Here is a 20366-nt window from a genome sequence, read left to right on the forward strand (position 1 = left end):
ACTTCTCCGTGACAGGTGTCCCTGACAGGTGTGTCAATGCCCGGTGGAGGGATTGCTGTTCCTGTCCCCATCACAATGATCAACAACAACTCGTCACTGCTACAGAACCAAGGCATCCTCGTCAGCTCACTCCCCAACATGGCTGCCTCTGTGACGTCTTCTTCCACGGACTCTGCAGCAGCATCTGTTTCGCAGTCATCTAACCAGGTCAGTTGCAAAAGAGATGAAAAGGTTCTGTTCACCTCAAGATCTTTTGTAAAATAATTAATGATCTATTATTTAAATTAAAAATTTCACAAATTATTGCTTTCTACTGAGTTAATTAACATATACTAGACCCGTGAAGATCCGGGACAGAATAGGTCTTTAGCAACCCATGCTTGCCGTAAGAGGCGACTAACGGAATCGGGTTGTCAGACTCGCTGACTTGGTTGATGCATGTCATCAATCCCAATTGTGTAGATCGATGCTCATGATGAATCACTGGATTGTCTGGTACAGACTCGATTATTTACAGACCACCGTCACATAGCTGGGATATTGCTGAGTGCAGCATAAAACAACTAACAAAGAAACAAATAATATATACTGAACAAAAATAGTTAGGGATCATGATTATTGAACAAGGGATATAGATCTATGGATGAACAACTTCTTTATTACAATGATCGTGACGTTACGGTGTAGACACTAACACTGTTATCAAGCAAGTGATGAACAGCAATGTGAAATAGGAAAACAGAAATATACATGTTGACAATAAGTACAAAAGTACAATGAATGAAGCATCATCTAGTTCCAATAGGGCGCGGTCAGGTAGCCTAGTGGTTAAAGCGTTCGCTCGTCACGCCGAAGACCCGGGTTCGAAGCCCATTTCTGGTGTCCCCCCGCCGTGATATTGCTGGAACATTGCTAAAAGGGGCGTTAACCCATACTCACTCACTCTTGTTCCAACAGTCATATTGCTTGAATAGTGCATAAGGCGGTATAAGACCAATCCATGATGAACTGTTAAAATGCATTCACTTGCACAATTCTCCAAGAGGTGAATAGCTGTCCATTTTCATCTCATTTCTCATAATAGAGAGTGTTAAGGTTGACGGTTAGATCCCTGGCTCTGTCACACCAAAAGATGTTAAAAAATGTACATTATTGTTACCCTGCCTGGTGCTCAGCATTAAGGGTATGAAACAAGGACTATTCAGCTTGGAGTCAGCATGCTGTCATAGTGGGGTGTCCTTGTTAAACTGTTGCATAGTACCGGTATCCAAGTGGACGAGCATTACAAAACCAGCATTAAACCACACAGAACGAATGTTACTCAGTAAGTCCAGAGTTTAATAATGGCAAGATGACCAGGCTTTTTTTTCTATTTTGTTTCACCATATATTGTTGTACATGGTGTTGTTTTCAAACAGCAAATGTAAGAAGACAACCAGAGACATTTAAATAAGACTGATAATTAATTTCACAAGGAAAGTGTTGAAAGTATACACCACAAACCTGGAAACAGCCATCTAATGGTTTTGTACATTGTGTAGTAAGTATGCCAAGGCATACAGTCCACCCTTGAATACTGAAGGCTCCATGAAAAAGTCTAATATTCAAAAATTAGAAATGGCTGCATTCGGAACTGTGGGAAAGGCATTCACTCGTCAGGTTTAAAATGACCCTCAATGACAATGAGAAACATTTGTCTCTTTTCTGGACTGGTACAAGCTGCCACACACACATGTGTGTACATCCGTTTATAGGTGCAATAATCTTATATGTGATGTTAAGCCTATTTCATGTTTGTTTGTTGTTTTACGCTTTACTCAGCAATATTTCATCTATGTGACAGCGGCCTGTAAAAAATTGAGTCTGGACCACACAATCCAGTGATTGCCATCATGAGCATCGAGCCAGTTAATTTGGATACGATGACATGAATCAACCAAGTCAGCGAGGCTGACCACCTGATCCCATTAGTCACCTCTTACGACAAACATTGTTGCCTTTTACGACAAGCATGGGTTGCTGAAGACCAATTCTACCCCGGATCTAAACCCCATTTCACCTCATTACTCATATAGTAGTGAGTGAGGTTTTAGCCATATCACAAAGGGGGATACAAAGTATCTTCACACATTGTACCCATGTCGTGTTGTAGAATATCAACATCTTCTGAAAGTTCCAACAGTTATTCTACCTCCAAGGAAGTGTTGTCATTATCTTGTGTTGTATTTCCTAGTCAACAAGTGTGGTGACCTCCCCTCATTCTTTCGTCACCATGGTAACGGCGCTGCCCTCTACAACTGCTTCCGCCACTACAGCCACAAGTACATCGGTGTCGTCCACGGTCGTCATGTCAACGGGTAGGTCGCCATAGTTACACTTAACACAGTAATTCTCATAGAAGACTTGTGTCCATTTTATGTTTCATAGTTATTTGTGTTTGTTCAGTTGTTTCTTGATGAATTCATGTCAGATTCAGGAATGAATGTATAACCATGTGCTTATACCCCATGGAATCACATGAATCGTTCAGGCAGAAATGATTCAATGCACAAGGGCACCATGATATCAAACTCAATTCATCGATTCATATTATACACAAACTCATTATAATCAGATCTTAGTTCTCGCTATCATTAACCAAAGATCTGAGGACATCCCATTACGTCAGAACGACCTTTCATCCAACCAATCAAAGTGTCGCTTACCAGATTATGAAAGCGACAGTCGGAATGTGTTTTCTAATCATGCAACCTCGAAAACGTTAACACGGGGTATTCAGAATGACAGTTACGGCCCATACTACTGATTCGGTCAATATTATCATCTACCTCACGCTTCTGTAGGATAAAAATTTGAATGGAGGAGGCGTTGCACAGAAGGTGGGAAGCACTGCCATACAATCTCAATGATATATTAGACATTATGGAATGTTTGTTTGTTCAGTTTTCAAAATTTTAATCGAGAAACGTTGTGTGAAATGGAAGTCGCCAGGTTGGAATGAGCGCCGTAAAGCCCGAGAAAGCTGCTTTCTAACTGGCTGATGTCGACTTCTTGTTAGTCAATTTCAGTGGTCGGTCAAAGTTTGCGAAAGGTCGTTCTGATGGGACCCGTAATGGGATGTCCTCAGATCTTTGTTTAGTAGCAGTGAGAACTTAGATCTGATTTTAATGAGATTGGATTATACCCAGTTGGTGTAGTTCTCTGCACATTGTTTCTGGTTCTTTATGGTGGGATACTTTTCATCTTTAATTGAGACATGACCTGCTGACGCGAAACATTACTTGAAAAAGAGATTCTTGAAAGCTTTGTGGTTTGTCAGTGGCTCTAAAGACTAGTTTTCCCATGAGGCTACAGAAACGATTGTTGCAAGTTCGATCAACTGAAATCTTGGAAAATTTGTTGTTTGATTTTGCATCATTCCAGTATCACAGGACTTTGTATGTATAAAATCCTGGGGATATAACATCCCTGTATATTAGATTTAACCCGATTGGAGAACAATAAGATGACATCACTGGAGGTTTATTATGCAGGATAATAGCAATTGCAGTACAACTATTGCTTCATCTTGGTAGGGCGACACAGGTGACACAGTCCCTAAGACGTGCCAGAAACCTATGAACGTGGGTTCGAATTCCGGCTTGCCCTGATTGTTTCTAGGTTTGTCAGCACCATACCTGTGCTTGTAGGTTTCCCCAAAGTGGGAATGGTCTTTGACCTGCATCACTTTGGGCTTTCCTCCCACATCAAGCTGACACACTGTGACATGACTGAAAATACTGTTCTAAGCGGCATTAAGCTCACTCACTCACTCACTCATCCAGGTAGGCTGTGTTCATTACTTTGATATCATGGATGCCATATAATATCGGTAAATTCCTTCATTTGTTTTCTATCATTTTATTTTGTTTGATTTCTGAGGGGAATCTCAGTTTTTGTTCCCAAGCAAGAGGGACTATCTCTTTACACAGATAGCCTTGTTGTGTCTTTGATTGTATTTTTCCTTGATGATTGCATGTTTTTTATCACAATGTTTGTTTTGTTTTGTGTTATTTTATAAGGGTTTTTTCACACCATCAACTCGACTGAAATGTATGTTTGGGAAGTATTAACTTGCTTTGTTGAATTATTAAATTATTAAATTCAATGAAAATATTTTTTTCAAATTTCCGAATGTTGATGAAACAGAAATCAAGAACTGCACATATCCAAACGTTCATCTTCACTCTCTAGTCTCTTTTGAAGAAGAAAAAAATCCAATGAATCAGAAATATTCTATAACCATGACAACAGTATATAATGCAACATTATGATATTTGATGTTGGTTGCACCGGAGGGGCACCTGCGTCTATGTCGCTGGTGCAGTTATTGCATGGCTTATGTATACTTGTCTTGTGGTGGCTCCGTGGTACCTTGACATGCATGCTAGCTATAGATGTCCATATACCTACCACCATATACTCTACATCCTGTATGCAGCTTTGTGGCAAGAAAATCCCTCTCGAATGTGTGCAGTGTAGTCACCAAGCCTATTTCAAAACAATGTTACAAAATTCATATTTCCATCAGAATAAGTTTCTCCCTTGATGTTTATCGGAAGACAGGACTTCAATTTAGTTCATGTTGCTGGTAGTGTTTTTTATATATTTTGACAATGTCCACTATTATTGGCACATGTGAACACATCTCATCACATTAAAATTGTTGTCAATTGTGCCTTTGGCACCCAACATCTTGTATATATTTTCGGAACAGTGAAAAAATATTCCAATAAAGTTTAGAAAAGGAAATATATACAAACTTTTTATTATTTTTTCAAACAATATACATCTGATTTCATTTTGGCTTTGTTTGTGTAGTAATTGCTATAAACTCTTCTCAGACCATGCTCTATGTAGACGATTCCTTAATGCTTTTCTAATGGAATCAAACAGTTGAATGAAATATGTCTAAATTGAAAGTACCTTTCTCTCGATAATACAGTTGATCTTTATGGTCCTGATTTGAATATTACCTCTACAGATATGTCAAAGAAAACAGTTCCAATAACACACAGTCACAGCTGCAAAACTACATACAATATTTGACACATTTATTACAAAATGAAAATTGAACAAAGCATCATCCCCATGATCACTGAACCGTTATCCTACTCCACTGTGTAGCGTGAGCCAAGTTGTTGCCCTGTCTGTCGTAAGCTAGCTGAGTGTTTCTGTCTGTTCAGGACTGGGTTCAAATCCCAACACAGTGCTTCCGTCCCAGTCAACGGGCATGTTGTCTCTGCCTTTTGGTCTAGCTGGGAATCTCACTCAGTTGGTGCCCGTTGGGGCAGGGAAGACTACATCGGCGGGCTCCGGGCTTCGGGCCCAGCCTGCTGCCGCCAGTGCTACAACTGCTTCTTTACCTTTGCTGCAGGTGAGGGGAGGCTAATTATGATGTTGTTAGGGACAGTGCAGGTGAGGGGAGGCTAGTATATGATGTTGTTAGGGGCTGTGCAGGTGAGGGGAGGCTAGTATATGATATTGTTAGGGGCTGTGCAGGTAAAGGGAGGCTAGTATATCATGTTGTTAGGGACAGTGCAGGTAAGGTGAGGCTAGTATATCATGTTGTTAGGGACTGCAGGTGAGGGGAGGCTAGTATATCATGTTGTTAGGGACAGTGCAGGTGAAGGGAGGCTAGTATATGATATTGTTAGGGACAGTGCTGGTGATGGGAGGCTAGTATATGATATTGTTAGGAACAGTGCAGGTGAAGGGAGGCTAGTATATGATGTTGTTAGGGGCTGTGCAGGTGAGGGGAGGCTAGTATATGATGTTGTTAGGGACAGTGCAGGTGAAGGGAGGCTAGTATATGATGTTGTTAGGGACAGTGCAGGTGAAGGGAGGCTAGTATATGATGTTGTTAGGGACTGCAGGTGAGGGGAGGCTAGTATATGATGTTGTTAGGGGCTGTGCAGGTGAAGGGAGGCTAGTATATGATGTTGTTAGGGACAGTGCAGGTGAAGGGAGGCTAGTATATGATGTTGTTAGGGGCTGTGCTGGTGAGGAGAGGCTAGTATATGATGTTGTTAGGGACAGTGCAGGTGATGGGAGGCTAGTATATGATATTGTTAGGAACAGTGCAGGTGAAGGGAGGCTAGTATATGATGTTGTTAGGGACAGTGCAGGTGAGAGGAGGCTAGTATATGCTGTTAGGGGCTGTGCTGGTGAGGGGAGGCTAGTATATGATGTTGTTAGGGACAGTACAGGTGATGGGAGGCTAGTATATGATATTGTTAGGGACAGTGCAGGTGATGGGAGGCTAGTATATGATATTGTTAGGAACAGTGCAGGTGAAGGGAGGCTAGTATATGATGTTGTTAGGGACAGTGCAGGTGAGAGGAGGCTAGTATATGATGTTGTTAGGGGCTGTGCTGGTGAGGGGAGGCTAGTATATGATATTGTTAGGGGCTGTGCAGGTGAAGGGAGGCTAGTATATGATGTTGTTAGGGATAGTGCAGGTGAAGGGAGGCTAGTATATGATGTTGTTAGGGACTGCAGGTGAGGGGAGGCTAGTATATGATGTTGTTAGGGGCTGTGCAGGTGAGAGGAGGCTGGTATATGATGTTGTTACGGGCTGTGCTGGTGAGGGGAGGCTAGTATATGATGTTGTTAGGGACAGTGCAGGTGATGGGAGGCTAGTATATGATATTGTTAGGAACAGTGCAGGTGAAGGGAGGCTAGTATATGATGTTGTTAGGGGCTGTGCTGGTGAGGGGAGGCTAGTATATGATGTTGTTAGGGACAGTGCAGGTGAAGGGAGGCTAGTATATGATGTTGTTAGGGGCTGTGCAGGTGAAGGGAGGCTAGTATATGATGTTGTTAGGGGCTGTGCAGGTGAAGGGAGGCTAGTATATGATGTTGTTAGGGACAGTGCAGGTGAAGGGAGGCTAGTATATGATGTTGTTAGGGACAGTGCAGGTGAAGGGAGGCTAGTATATGATGTTGTTAGGGACTGCAGGTGAGGGGAGGCTAGTATATGATGTTGTTAGGGGCTGTGCAGGTGAAGGGAGGCTAGTATATGATGTTGTTAGGAACAGTGCAGGTGAAGGGAGGCTAGTATATGATGTTGTTAGGGGCTGTGCTGGTGAGGGGAGGCTAGTATATGATGTTGTTAGGGACTGCAGGTGAGGGGAGGCTAGTATATGATGTTGTTGGGGACAGTGCAGGTGAAGGGAGGCTAGTATATGATGTTGTTAGGGACTGCAGGTGAAGAGAGGCTAGTATATGATCTTGTTAGGGACAGTGCAGGTGAAGGGAGGCTAGTATATGATGTTGTTAGGAACTGTGCAGGTGAAGGGAGGCTAGTATATGATGTTGTTAGGGACAGTGCTGGTGATGGGAGGCTAGTATATGATGTTGTTAGGGACAGTGCAGATGAAGGGAGGCTAGTATCTAATGTTGCTAGGGGCTGTGCAGGTGAGGGGAGGCTAGTATATGATGTAGTTAGGGACAGCACAGGTGAGGGGAGGCTAGTATATGATGTTGTTAGGGGCTGTGCAGGTGAAGGGAGGCTAGTATGTGATGTTGTTAGGGGCTGTGCAGGTGAGGGGAGACTAGTATATGATGTTCTTAGGGACAGTGCAGGTGAGGGGAGGCTAGTATATGATGTTGTTAGGGGCTGTGCAGGTGAGGGGAGGCTAGTATATGATGTTGTTAGGGGCTGTGCAGGTGAGGGGAGACTAGTTTGTCATATTGTTAGCGGCTGTGCAGGTGAAGGGAGGCTATTATATGATGTTGTTAGGAACAGTGCAGGTGAAGGGAGGCTAGTATGTGATGTTGTTAGAGGCTGTGCAGGTGAAGGGAGGCTAGTATATGATGTTGTTAGGGGCTGTGCAGGTGAAGGGAAGGGAGGCTAGTATATGATGTAGTTAGGGACAGCACAGGTGAAGGGAGGCTAGTATATGATGTAGTTAGGGACAGTGCAGGTGAAGGGAGGCTAGTATATGATGTTGTTAGGGACAGTGCAGGTGATGGGAGGCTAGTCTATCATGTTGTTAGAGGCTGTGCAGGTGAAGGGAGGCTAGTATATGATGTTGTTAGGGACAGTACAGGTGAAGGGAGGCTAGTATATGATATTGTTAGGGACAGTGCTGGTGATGGGAGGCTAGTATATGATATTGTTAGGAACAGTGCAGGTGAAGGGAGGCTAGTATATGATGTTGTTAGGGGCAGTGCAGGTGAGGGGAGGCTAGTATATGATATTGTTAGGAACAGTGCAGGTGAAGGGAGGCTAGTATAGGATGTAGTTAGGGACAGCACAGGTGAGGGGAGGCTAGTATATGATGTTGTTAGGGACAGTGCAGGTGAGGGGAGGCTAGTATATGATGTTCTTAGGGACAGTGCAAGTGAGGGGAGGCTGGTATATCATGTTCTTAGGGACAGTGCAAGTGAGGGGAGGCTGGTATATCATGTTGTTAGGGGCTGTGCAGGTGAGGGGAGACTAGTTTGTCATATTGTTAGCGGCTGTGCAGGTGAAGGGAGGCTATTATATGATGTTGTTAGGAACAGTGCAGGTGAAGGGAGGCTAGTATATGATGTTGTTAGGAACAGTGCAGGTGAAGGGAGGCTAGTATAGGATGTAGTTAGGGACAGCACAGGTGAGGGGAGGCTAGTATATGATGTTGTTAGGGACAGTGCAGGTGAGGGGAGGCTAGTATATGATGTTCTTAGGGACAGTGCAAGTGAGGGGAGGCTGGTATATCATGTTCTTAGGGACAGTGCAAGTGAGGGGAGGCTGGTATATCATGTTGTTAGGGGCTGTGCAGGTGAGGGGAGACTAGTTTGTCATATTGTTAGCGGCTGTGCAGGTGAAGGGAGGCTATTATATGATGTTGTTAGGAACAGTGCAGGTGAAGGGAGGCTAGTATGTGATGTTCTTAGGGACTGTGCTGGTGATGGGAGGCTAGTATATCATGTTCTTAGGGACTGTGCTGGTGATGGGAGGCTAGTATATCATAATGTTAGGGGATGTGTGTGTTAAGGGAGGCTAGTATATCATGTTGTTAGGACCAGTGCAGGTGAGGGGAGGCTAGTACATCATGTTGTTAGGGAGCATGCTGGTGAGGGGAGGCTAGTATATTATGTTGTTAGGGAGGATGCAGGTTAGGGGAGGCTAGTATATGATGTTGTTAGGGACAGTGCAGGTGAGGTGAGGCTAGTATATGATGTTGTTAGGGGCTGTGCAAGTGAGGGGAGGCTAGTATATGATGTTGTTAGGGGCTGTGCAAGTGAGGGGAGGCTAATATATGATGTTAGGGACAGTACAGGTGAGGGGAGGCTAATATATGATGTTAGGGACAGCGCAGGTGAGGGGAGGCTAGTATATGATGTTGTTAGGGGCTGTGCAAGTGAGGGGAGGCTAGTATATCATGTTGTTAGAGGCTGTGCAACTGAGGGGAGGCTAGTATATCATGTTGCTAGGGAGGTGCAGGTGAGGGGAGACTAGTATAACATGTTGCTAGGGAGGTGCTGGTGTGTGGAGGCTGGTATGTCATGTGTGTGGAGGCTAACTGCTAGGGACAGTGCAGGTAAGGGGAGACTAGTATAGGAGTTTGACAAAGGTAGTGCTGTCGAGTATGTCAAATTGCTGGGGTTTGTGCAGGTGAGTGGAGGCTAGTTGCTGGGGTTTGTGCAGGTGAGTGGAGGCTAGTTGCTGGGGTTTGTGCAGGTGAGTGGAAGCTAGTTGCTGGGGTTTGTGCAGGTGAGTGGAGGCTAGTTGCTGGGGTTTGTACAGGTGAGTGGAGGCTAGTTGCTGGCGTTTGTACAGGTGAGGGAGGCTGGTGTATGTCATGTTGCCGGGAACTAGAGGTGAGGTTAATATGTCAGGTCTCCATTCCTCTATGGACTAATTAAGGGCTAAGTTATTGGGAGAGCTAAGATTGTTTTGTGAAACAGGACCTAAAATATTATAGATATGTGTCAGGTTTGCTTATATGTGTGGTTAGATAATTTTGGTGGTTAGAGAGATAAAAATTCTTTATGGATTAGTGTTTGCTAACCTGTTACTGAAATGTATGTATATGTTCAGATTTATGCTATTCAGTCTTTGTAGTTGAATGTAATTTTATATGCAAAGAATGTTCAGTCGGTATGGAAGACTTATACAAAGGTTGAACTAGCTATGATATGGAATTGGACATATAAAAGTTGAACTAGCTATGATATGGAATTGGACATATAAAAGTTGAACTAGCTATGATATGGAATTGGACATATAAAAGTTTAACTAGCTATGATATGGAATTGGACATATAAAAATTGAACTAGCTATGATATGGAATTGGACATATAAAAGTTGAACTAGCTATGATATGGAATTGGACATATAAAAGTTGAACTAGCTATGATATGGAATTGGACATATGAAAATTGAACTAGCTATGATATGGAATTGGACATATAAAAGTTGAACTAGTTATGATATGGAATTGGAAATATGAAAGTTGAACTAGCTATGACATGGAATTTGAAATCTAAAAGTTGAACTGTATTATATTCCTATGATGTATTCATTTGTTTGGTTAGCTGGTAAAGCTGTGTTAGTTGGTATCTAAATAACTTAATAGGCCCTTCTGTTGAAAGTAGGTTCTTGTTAAGAGAGTATGATTCTGTATGATCTGTGAGGACTTAGTAATAAGTCAATGACTAAATCAGGGGCTGGAAATCATCAGTAAATATTCTAGTTTGAGGTGACCACATTTGCTAAAGAAATTGTTATATCAATATTGACCTAACATCATGTAACGTGATCATGAAATTGGGATGTTTTAAGAAGAGTCCGCACAGTTGATGTTTTGGGTACTGTATTTACCATTGGTGTTGTATGTAGAATGATGTTTGTTCACATAATAGCTCCTGATATGATCTCAATTCTCTAAGTGTCTTTACACAAGAATCATATGCTGATACAGTTCATGAGTGAGAAAGGTACTTTTATCTATTATTAATTGAGGTACATATTGCAGACCTGGGCGGTCACGTCTTCAGGTAAATATTGTTTCCTGTGTAGTCAAATGGGCATGTCATTTTGCAGTCAGTCATCCAAAATACCCTTTTTAAGATTGTTGTTTACGTTGTATTTTAATGGTTTTAAAAAAAGAGAGTTAAATTTGCAGTTTCTTTGCAGTCCACTAATATTCTTTCTTCGTACAAAAGTTGAAATAATAATGCAAATGATAATGTCAGTAATGTCTTAAGAGTAAAATAATGAAGTTGATATTCATCTACCTTGTCATCCGTCAGCTTCTAAGTAATGCCTATAAAACAGTAATGTGACTTAAGAGCATAATGTCAATAGGTATTCATTACTAAAAGTTTTATTATGGAATATATTTCAAATTTGTGTCAATTTCCATGGGTGATCTTTTTCTTTGCAATGATTTGTCGAAAGAAACTTCTGTTACTGTTTTAGAAATGATTGGCAAATATTTGACCTTACAACTAGGCTTGATGAAATGTGGTATGTGCACTGCAGCTAATTGTTGTTCACCATGTCATCCAAGCAAATGTGGCTTCTAGTATTGCTTAGTTACTGTGGGTAATTGTTCAACATTGCTTAGTTTAGAACACAGTTCCAGCAAGGTTATGTCTATGGAGAGAAATACGGTTTGACTATCAAGGACACAATTATCAGTTGTATGGGAAATGTGATATTCTAAGGGAGATAACTCTGTTTACATGCATTACATTGAGGGTGCATGTTACAAGTCTGCTTTCAGTATTATTGGTTCGCATTCTACTTGGTTTGTTCTCTCATACACTGGGTTATATTACATGTTTTTTGTCTTCAATACCATATTGCCTTTATTCTCTTCATGTGCAACTGAAAGAATTAGAACGTCTTGATGCTTTTGTTTTACCTTGATTATGAGGCGTCTGTTTTCATTCCTAAATTGAATTATTCAATTTTTAAGTGTGAACTAATTTAAAATATATTTTTGTCCAGGATAGTTTGTGAAATTAGAAATGTAAGGTTGAGATTTTGTTTTGTCAGCTGTGAAAAATGAATGATTCCGGAATGATTTACTGGTGTTTCTACTTGGTGCAGCTTCAGGGACAACAGGGCATCCAGCTGCTAAACCTGCAACAGCAACATCGCGGGGGACAGGTGAAGCCCGGCCAGTCATCTGGTGGCCCTACTCAAACCAGCGCTAGGGCTGTGACCACCACCGTGCCCATCTCCACCGGTACGTACTGTGACATTGTACATGTTCCTGTCTCCATGTACCCTATATGACCCTAGATAAACCAATCTCATAGATAAGCCAATTGCTATTTCCAGCTTGGTTTATGAAACAATACACACGGTTTTCTTTATCCCTGCATGTAAAGTAATGTCTAGGTTTGTCAGCACCATAACCGTGCTTGATGGTTTCACCGAAGAGGTAAACGTCTGAGACCTGCATCACTTCAGGCTTTCCTCCCACAATAAGCTGACACGCCATGATATAACTGGAGTTATGTTAAAAGCGGCGTTAACCCAACTCACTCACTCACTCATAGCAACATTAGTTATAACTCTGTCAGTTATGAGAACAGCATTTCAGTGATGTCACAGAGAACATGTTATACACTCTACAACTGATAAGAGGTCAGAACTTTGGACTCCATTACCTTGAAGAAAAGCCAGCTTTGATTTGAAAATGAGCCAAAGTGTTCAAAGATAAGAATGAAAGTCAAGGTGTCCTTATCTCTCTAGTTTTAAAAGTTCAAGATTTGGAGGTCCCTCCATAAGAAACCTCCAGGACTCCCCTAAATTTCAAACGCTAAAAACATGAACAATAGTTCTTGATGAAACGAACCATTTTTGTTTGTTCCAGTGCTTACACAAACCCTGACTAGCCAGCAGATGGCAGCACTATCTACGCTGACTCTGGGTAAACCAGGTCAGACGACAACGACAAGTTTCACTCCGCAACAGTTGATGCAGTTGACGGGACAGACGCATCTGCAGCAGTCACAGCTCCAGCCGCAACTCACCTTCCAGAAGACGCAGTCCTCGGCTGCTCAGCCCCACCTTCAGTTCCACCAGCTGCAGCTAAAACAGCCCACGTCTTCTCCGGCTCCGCCGTCAGCCTCACACAGCAAGTCGAAGAGCAAGAAACGTACCACTCCCACGCCGCCCAAACTCTGAGAAGGGTCTGTGATGTCATCATTCACAGTATTCCTTCTCTTCTGAACTAGAGTCTGTCTGGTACTTGGGGTTGTCAGTCGGGGTCTCAGTACTAGAGGCCAGGTCTGGTAGTACTTAATCTCTTTACAGTGGTCATGTCAGTGCTCTTCTGGCAGAGGTACTAATTCATGGAGTTATTAAGGTTGTTACTGCAGTTGGAGGCTAAATTCTTAAAATAAGTGGCCAAAATTTCGTAATTCTGAGAAAAAGCAGAAATTATTTGAATAATTGTTTTATGTTAAACAACTTACATCAAATACTAGTCAGCATTCTCGTACATGCCAACTCCTTTCAAGTTTTATATTGTTTGGAGGTGTCCAAGAGCACAGTCCAATATCTAACGAAAGAATTTCTTCTTATCAGAGTCTTAGCCAGTTTCAATTTTGGATTTTTTCATATTCTTTAAAAAAATCAGACAGGAAGATATGTTATTCAAGTAATCAAAAGGTATGGCCTGGGGATGAAGTTGACATTGTTCATTATCGAGTGAATTATTTCTTCTTTTTATTGTGACATATGTGCCAAGAGCGCATCCATTACCAAGCTATTGTTCAGTCCAATTTGAATGACAATGCTAAAATAACTGTCCAAACAAATTACAGAGACTATTAACTCTGTATACATCCAACTCCTCCCAGCGCCCAGCGATAGCCCTTTCGTGGAGCTCCCTATACTCTCGCTGCCACCAGTCAAAACTCCCCACTGTGATAGGTTGCCACAACCATGCTTGGAGTTTGAACTCGCAACCGAATGACCGTTATGTTTACAAACAAGTGATGATTGCCGTGACGCCAAATACTCTTACCCCTACTAAATTATTTTCTTTGTTTGTCAATTTGATTTTTTGTTTCATTACCGGGTACAACTATCATGTAATTGGTATGGTAAGAATGTAAGGGAGAAATTGGTTTATTATCATCTGCAATCTCGAACCAATCCAATCAATCAAACAAAAAGGTAAATTCATCTGGGAAATATGGTCAGTCGTAAAACTTTTCAAAATGATAGGGGGCATTCCCAAAGACATAGACAAAAGTATAAACGTTAATACATTTGGGGTAGGAGGGCAAATTTCAAGATACTTGTAATGGCCGCGCCCACACTGGTGGCAGTGATGTTACGGAGACTGTAACAAAGGTGTCATGCGCTGGGAAGGAGCTTGTGTATATATACCATATTCGACGTAATAAGCGCCCAGGGTGCTCTCAAAATTAGAAATAGGGGGCTCTTATGAGAATATTATTTTATCGTAAATTTTGTGGTTTATACTGACAGCCTGAAATGTTTATGTACGACAGATATAATTTTCCAGAATTTAATTGCCAATAATTAATGGTGCATATAACACACGAGTGCGTATTATACATGAATAAATAAGTCTTGTGTACATTGATCAATCGGAAGGGGTACTAATTGGGATTGTTCACTAGCCAATATATTAGCAAATATCGCTGTGGGCGCATATAAGAACGGGGCGCTTATTACGTCGAATACGGTAGTGCAAGGGAAGTTACTCTTACACCACAACATATGAATCTCAGCCAAATTTAGCATTGGTTGTTGATTTTAACACAAGTGCCAGAGACATTACAGATACAAGAGAGAGATGGTGAGGTCACTTTCCAAACAACTTTGTGATGACAAAAGGCTTTAGGATATTTTTAAAATAAAATGGAGACATAATACAGTGGATAACGGAGGATGTAAAGGTGTGTGTACAAGGCTAGATGTGAAAGCAGGGCCCCGTTCCACAATCTCCACACATTGACTCAGACTTACGACAGTCGTGGCACTTAGACACTTTGTGAAATGGGGCCATGGCAGTTCTGGAAAATGATCTTAACGCTGAGACAATCGTAACTACCATACATTAATTCAAATTGTGATAGTCATGTGCTAAGATACTTTGTTTAATAAGGCCCGGGCTTTCTTCCAGGAAGTAACCTTTGCTCAATGAGTGTCATCAGAGCTACAGATAAGCAGCGTATTTGCATAAAATACCCCCCCCAAAATGTTCAAAACACAATTACTTTCAATTAACTTGCGTACAGAAACGCATGCATTAAATGAAAAACTCAAATGTATTAAAAACAGCATGTGTAAAAAACCTTTCAGCTGCGTACAAAAAAGCTAATTTCTGAAACACAATTACGAGCTAATATACTTTCCGAGTCGAGCCTATGTGTTTAGAACAGTTATATCCACCAAAACATTATTTCATTTTTTTTAAATCTTAAAATGTTCACTAATTTAGGGGAAAACCCAATAGAGTGATGAATAGATGAGTGAAAAAATATTAGTTACCCAATGAAAAATGTAATAACCCAATTAAATCGAAACCAAAGAGTAAAAACTCAATTGCTCAAAAAGTTATCTGGAGCTCTGTGCCATACTCTAACATAAACAAATATGTCCGTAGATCTAAGATCACTATGTAGAACAGGAGCCAGGATCATAGTCAGGCTGGACCCAGGTTGCTGTTTAATCCCAAGTACCAGGTGGACCTGGCACTACTTGCTGGAAGTAATCACTATGCAAACATCAATGCAGCTCAGATACCGGTACGACACATATGCATAATGGAATCTGGTGTTGGGACATTGCACGGTTCATCACACCTTCCTGACATCGACTATGGCAATGGTTGAAGGATCAGAAGCCATCTTTGACATTCTGAAATGTCTAGCATACTCCTATCAAAACTGTTGTGTTTCCTTTATGATCTTATAACACAGCACAGGATTTAAAGTAGTGCAATGGTCAGCATACAGTCTTTTTCCCAACATGGAAATATAGAGTATATTGTCCATTACAGGGATGTTGAGAATTTTGTTTAATCTGGGCAGATGTAGTGTTGTCCCATTGTCCCACTCTGGCTCGGGATCTTGAGCAGTCTATATTTCTAATCAATGAACCCTCCATTTTTACAACATTCTTGGTTAAGGTGGTGGCTTGGTGAAAAAAGTATTTACTTTTTGTCTCATGATGGTACCCTATCTTATCAATGGTACAGTATATGTAGATCAGAGCTGATAACAGAGGCCTCTGCAATGCCAAGGGGCACACATCTCAGTTGTAGGGGCGGTCAGGTAGCCTAGTGTTTAAAGCGTTCGCTCCTCACGCAGAAGACCCGGGTTCGATTCCCTACATGGGTACAATGTGTGAAGCCCATTTCTGGTGTCCCCCGCCATGATATTGCTGAAATATTGCTAAAAGCGGCATAAAACTATACTCGGTCAGTCAGACATCTCAGTTGTCTGAGAAACAGCAATTGCCTGTGCAGAGTTACCTCCCTTAGGCGTGCCACAATCCTGTGATATGGGTTTCAATACCAGATGTTTAGGTTTGTCAGGACCAAACCTGTTCAAAGTGGTAAGCCTCTAAGACCTGCATCACTTGGGCTTTCCTCCCATATCAAGCTGACATATATGATATATTTGAAATACTGTTGAAAGCGGCACAAATTCTGTCTGTATTTTTTATGTACTGAAGGAGAAAGAGGGAAAAATACCAAAATCGGAGAATATTTACTGCTGTTCAATATATATCAGCTTCATATTTCATTGAAGTCACGGTAGTACATGGTTGTTTCTGGAGAGTGTAGGCCAGACCAATATTTTTTCTTGTTCATGACATTTATCATTAAAATATGAAGGCAGGAAGGAACTAGAAGTATAAATCACTTGTTTAAATAAGACAATAAGTAACTAAACTTCCTACTGCATTGTACCTATTACCATATTATTTTGTATATAATATAACCCTACCTCTCTGGCGGGAGGGGAGGTCAGGTAGCCTAGTGGTTAAAGCGTTAGCTCGTCACACCGAAGACCCGGGTTCGATTCCCGACATGGGTACAATATGTGAAGCCCATTTCTGGTGTCCCCCGCCGTGATATTGCTGGAATATTGCTAAAAGCATCATAAAAGAAAATACTAAGATGAAATCTTTGCTGCTCTGAGTCTGAGCAAAGTCAAATGTAATTTTGAGATAAAAGGTTACTAGACACACTCTCCTGTTACGGAATGTTCAGGATGTTTGTCAAATATGGCCCAAACGTGACAGACAGACCTATAAAGCAAGTAATGAAATTGGTCTGACCTTGTCAAATCATCACTGGTTATTTTTAAATACTTGCCATGTTTCCCTCCCTTCACAGTTTGTCCCCTTATCCCTTGTTATCAGTACATATATAACATTTTCAGGTGAAATATGTAAGAAATAAAATATCTCTCGGCATCATATGTTAAATTGCCAACATATCAGATGATGATCAGGCCCGAATTGTTATAGTTAGAATATTACCGCAATGGACGATCATTTTTACTCATTGTTAATGTGGAGTTGCATTATCACAAATACGTGGATATGGAAGGTAATACATGCAAGTATACAGGTAGTATTATTTGTAAGAGTCATATATATCTAAAGGGGTAAAATACTGAGAGCGGTCATTTGCTGCGTTCGCCAAATCACGAAATTTAGAATCTTTCAATTCTGTTTTTTTTTTCACCATAATTATAGTCTAATAAGCCCCCCTCCCCCTAATTTCTAATTTTGAGATTACGTCGAATACGGTAACTACCCTTTGACAATTTTAGTGGCCAGTGACGGACATTATTGCAGATGTTCAGTACACCGGACACAGTGATTTATGTACCGTTACGAGAACTCTGCCGTTGTGCATGCTCTTACCGAGCAACATACAACACTATCTTTTGACTATCAGTTATGGGCGGCGCCTTGAACCTGCCTCCAACCATGATAGATTTGAAGATCTCTGGTGGGAGGGGAGGTCAGGTAGCCTAGTGGTTAAAGCGTTAGCTCGTCACACCGAAGACCCAGGTTCGATTCCCGACAAGGGTATAATATGTGAAGTTTGCAAAGCTTTGGTATTCGTTTTGAAAGAAACGTGTTATTTTTTTTATTGTGTCACTCAATTGTATTTACTATTACTGAAAGCTGGAGTATTTTGTATACACAAAGATGTTAAGTAGAGAATTACATAGAATGGACAGTTATATTTTCCAGAATTAATGATTGTGATTGAAATTCAGGAGTTTCACTGAACCAAAGAATTTTGAGTCTGAAAATGATGTCTGAATGTAAAATGTGGGTAAAACTTTGTACAAGCAATTTTGCATAGTTCACAAATGAGTTAATCAATGTCATCTAAGTGATTGATGACAGTGGTCTGCTTCTGGTACATTTTTTCATATATTATCTCCACCCTAAAACTGATTCAGGACGTTGTCTTTCGTGTTTTGGTAGCCATATATTTGTAGGAAGAGTCTTGATGTATATTTTGGAGCACGTTTTGTGATGTACATAATTTTAGCTGATCCTACCCTGAAACATTCAAGAACACCTTAGTTGGTCTTTTTACAGTGTGCTGCATTATCATTTTATGTATTGTAAGTAGAAGTAATGTTTTAGATCACGCTCACGTTTTATCTCATTGACAGTTACTCTTGTATGTAGTAGTGATAGTTCAACAGGAGCGACCTGAGGTGTATGACACACTAAATATTATTTCGTCAATAAACAGACATACCATCAACAACTTGTGTCCTTTTGCATGTTATAGACACAAAAAAACCTTGTATCATATGCCAATACCGGTATATACATGTATCACCATGCATGTACATGCATTTTGACCAATACTGGTATTTATCGCACATCGTCCCGAGGCAAGGGAGTTAACTGACTGTAAAAGTCCAGTTTCCACCCTTGCCAAACAAGGACCGGAATTTTTGGGCTATTACGAGTTATGTCCCTTCTATATCCCTCCTTTTGACCAATCAGATTCCACCTCTGATATCACTTACATTTGCTTCAAACAAAATGGCAGCGCCCAGTGAAGATCTGATCCATAATCAAGATCTATATTGTAACAAAACAGGTCTTACCTAGCCATGTGCATCAAATCACTTGAGCACTTTGATTAAAAACATGAAAAGATTTGGAAAATATCTGTTGACTTAATGTTGGTAAAAGTCCAGTTTCCACCCTTGCTGAACAAGGCCGGAACTTTTTTATTCGATCGTAGCGCCACCAGTGGCTATTACAAGTTATGTCCCTTCTATATCCCTCCAATTGACCAATCAGATTCCACCTCTGATATCACTTACCTTTGCTTCAAACAAAATGGCAGCGCCCAGTGAAGAAGATCTGATCGATAATCAAGATCTATATTGTAACAAAACGGGTCTTACCTAGCGATATGCATCAGATCACTTGAGCACCTTGATTAAAAACATGAAAAGATTTAGGAGCCGGATTTTGATTTCGTTTCGCGATTTTGATTGGATTATGCATTGACTCATTGGTCCAGCTAAAACATAACTCCATAATCCCAGCCAAGTTCAGCAAGGATGGAAACTGGACTTTTATAGCCAGGTAACTCCCTTGCCTCGGGAAGATGATATCGCCATGCATGTCCATGCATTTTGACCTATACTGGTATATATCACCATGCATGTAAATGGATTTTGACCAATACCGGTATATATCAATATGCATGTAAATGGATTTTGACCAATACAGCTATATATCACCATGCATGTACATGCATTTTAACCAATTACCGTATATATCACCATGCATGTAAATGAATTTTGCATGACCAATACGGTATATATCACCATGCATGTAAATTAATTTTGACCAATACCGGTATATATTACCATGCATGTCCATGCATTTTGACCAATACCAGTATATGTTGCCATGCATGTCCATGCATTTTGACCAATACCAGTATATATCACCATGCATGTAAATGCATTTTGACCAATACCGGTATATATTACCATGCATGTCCATGCATTTTGACCAATACCAGTATATGTTGCCATGCATGTCCATGCATTTTGACCAATACCAGTATATATCACCATGCATGTAAATGCATTTTGACCAATACCAGTATATATCACCATGCATGTACATGCATTGTGACCAATACAGCTATATATCACCATGCATGTACATGTACATGCATTTTGACCAATACCGGTATATATCACCATGATTTGTTTTTGTTGTTGTTTAATGCCGCATCCAGCAATATTCCAGCTATATGACGGCAGTCTGTAAATAATTGAGTCTGGACCAGACAATCCAGTAATTGACATCATGAGCATCTATC

At 40.9% G+C, this 20366-nt stretch overlaps 1 protein-coding gene across 1 annotated transcript in view; it reads left to right on the forward strand.

The window, feature by feature from the left end:
- LOC124143719 (transcription factor SPT20 homolog) overlaps positions 1–14146 on the forward strand; it is a 47524-nt gene extending 33378 nt beyond the window's left edge. The window contains exons 22-26 of the mRNA XM_048387608.1: positions 16–207; positions 2234–2357; positions 5226–5416; positions 12089–12227; positions 12861–14146. Of these exons, the coding sequence (XP_048243565.1) occupies positions 16–207; positions 2234–2357; positions 5226–5416; positions 12089–12227; positions 12861–13174 (960 nt within the window). The 3' untranslated portion in view covers positions 13175–14146. The remainder of the gene's footprint in view (positions 1–15; positions 208–2233; positions 2358–5225; positions 5417–12088; positions 12228–12860) is intronic.
- The last annotated feature ends 6220 nt before the right edge of the window (positions 14147–20366 follow it).

The sequence above is a fragment of the Haliotis rufescens genome, unplaced genomic scaffold (genome assembly GCF_023055435.1).
Source record: "Haliotis rufescens isolate VD_foot unplaced genomic scaffold, xgHalRufe1.0.p SCAF_7, whole genome shotgun sequence".
Taxonomy (NCBI): domain Eukaryota; kingdom Metazoa; phylum Mollusca; class Gastropoda; order Lepetellida; family Haliotidae; genus Haliotis; species Haliotis rufescens.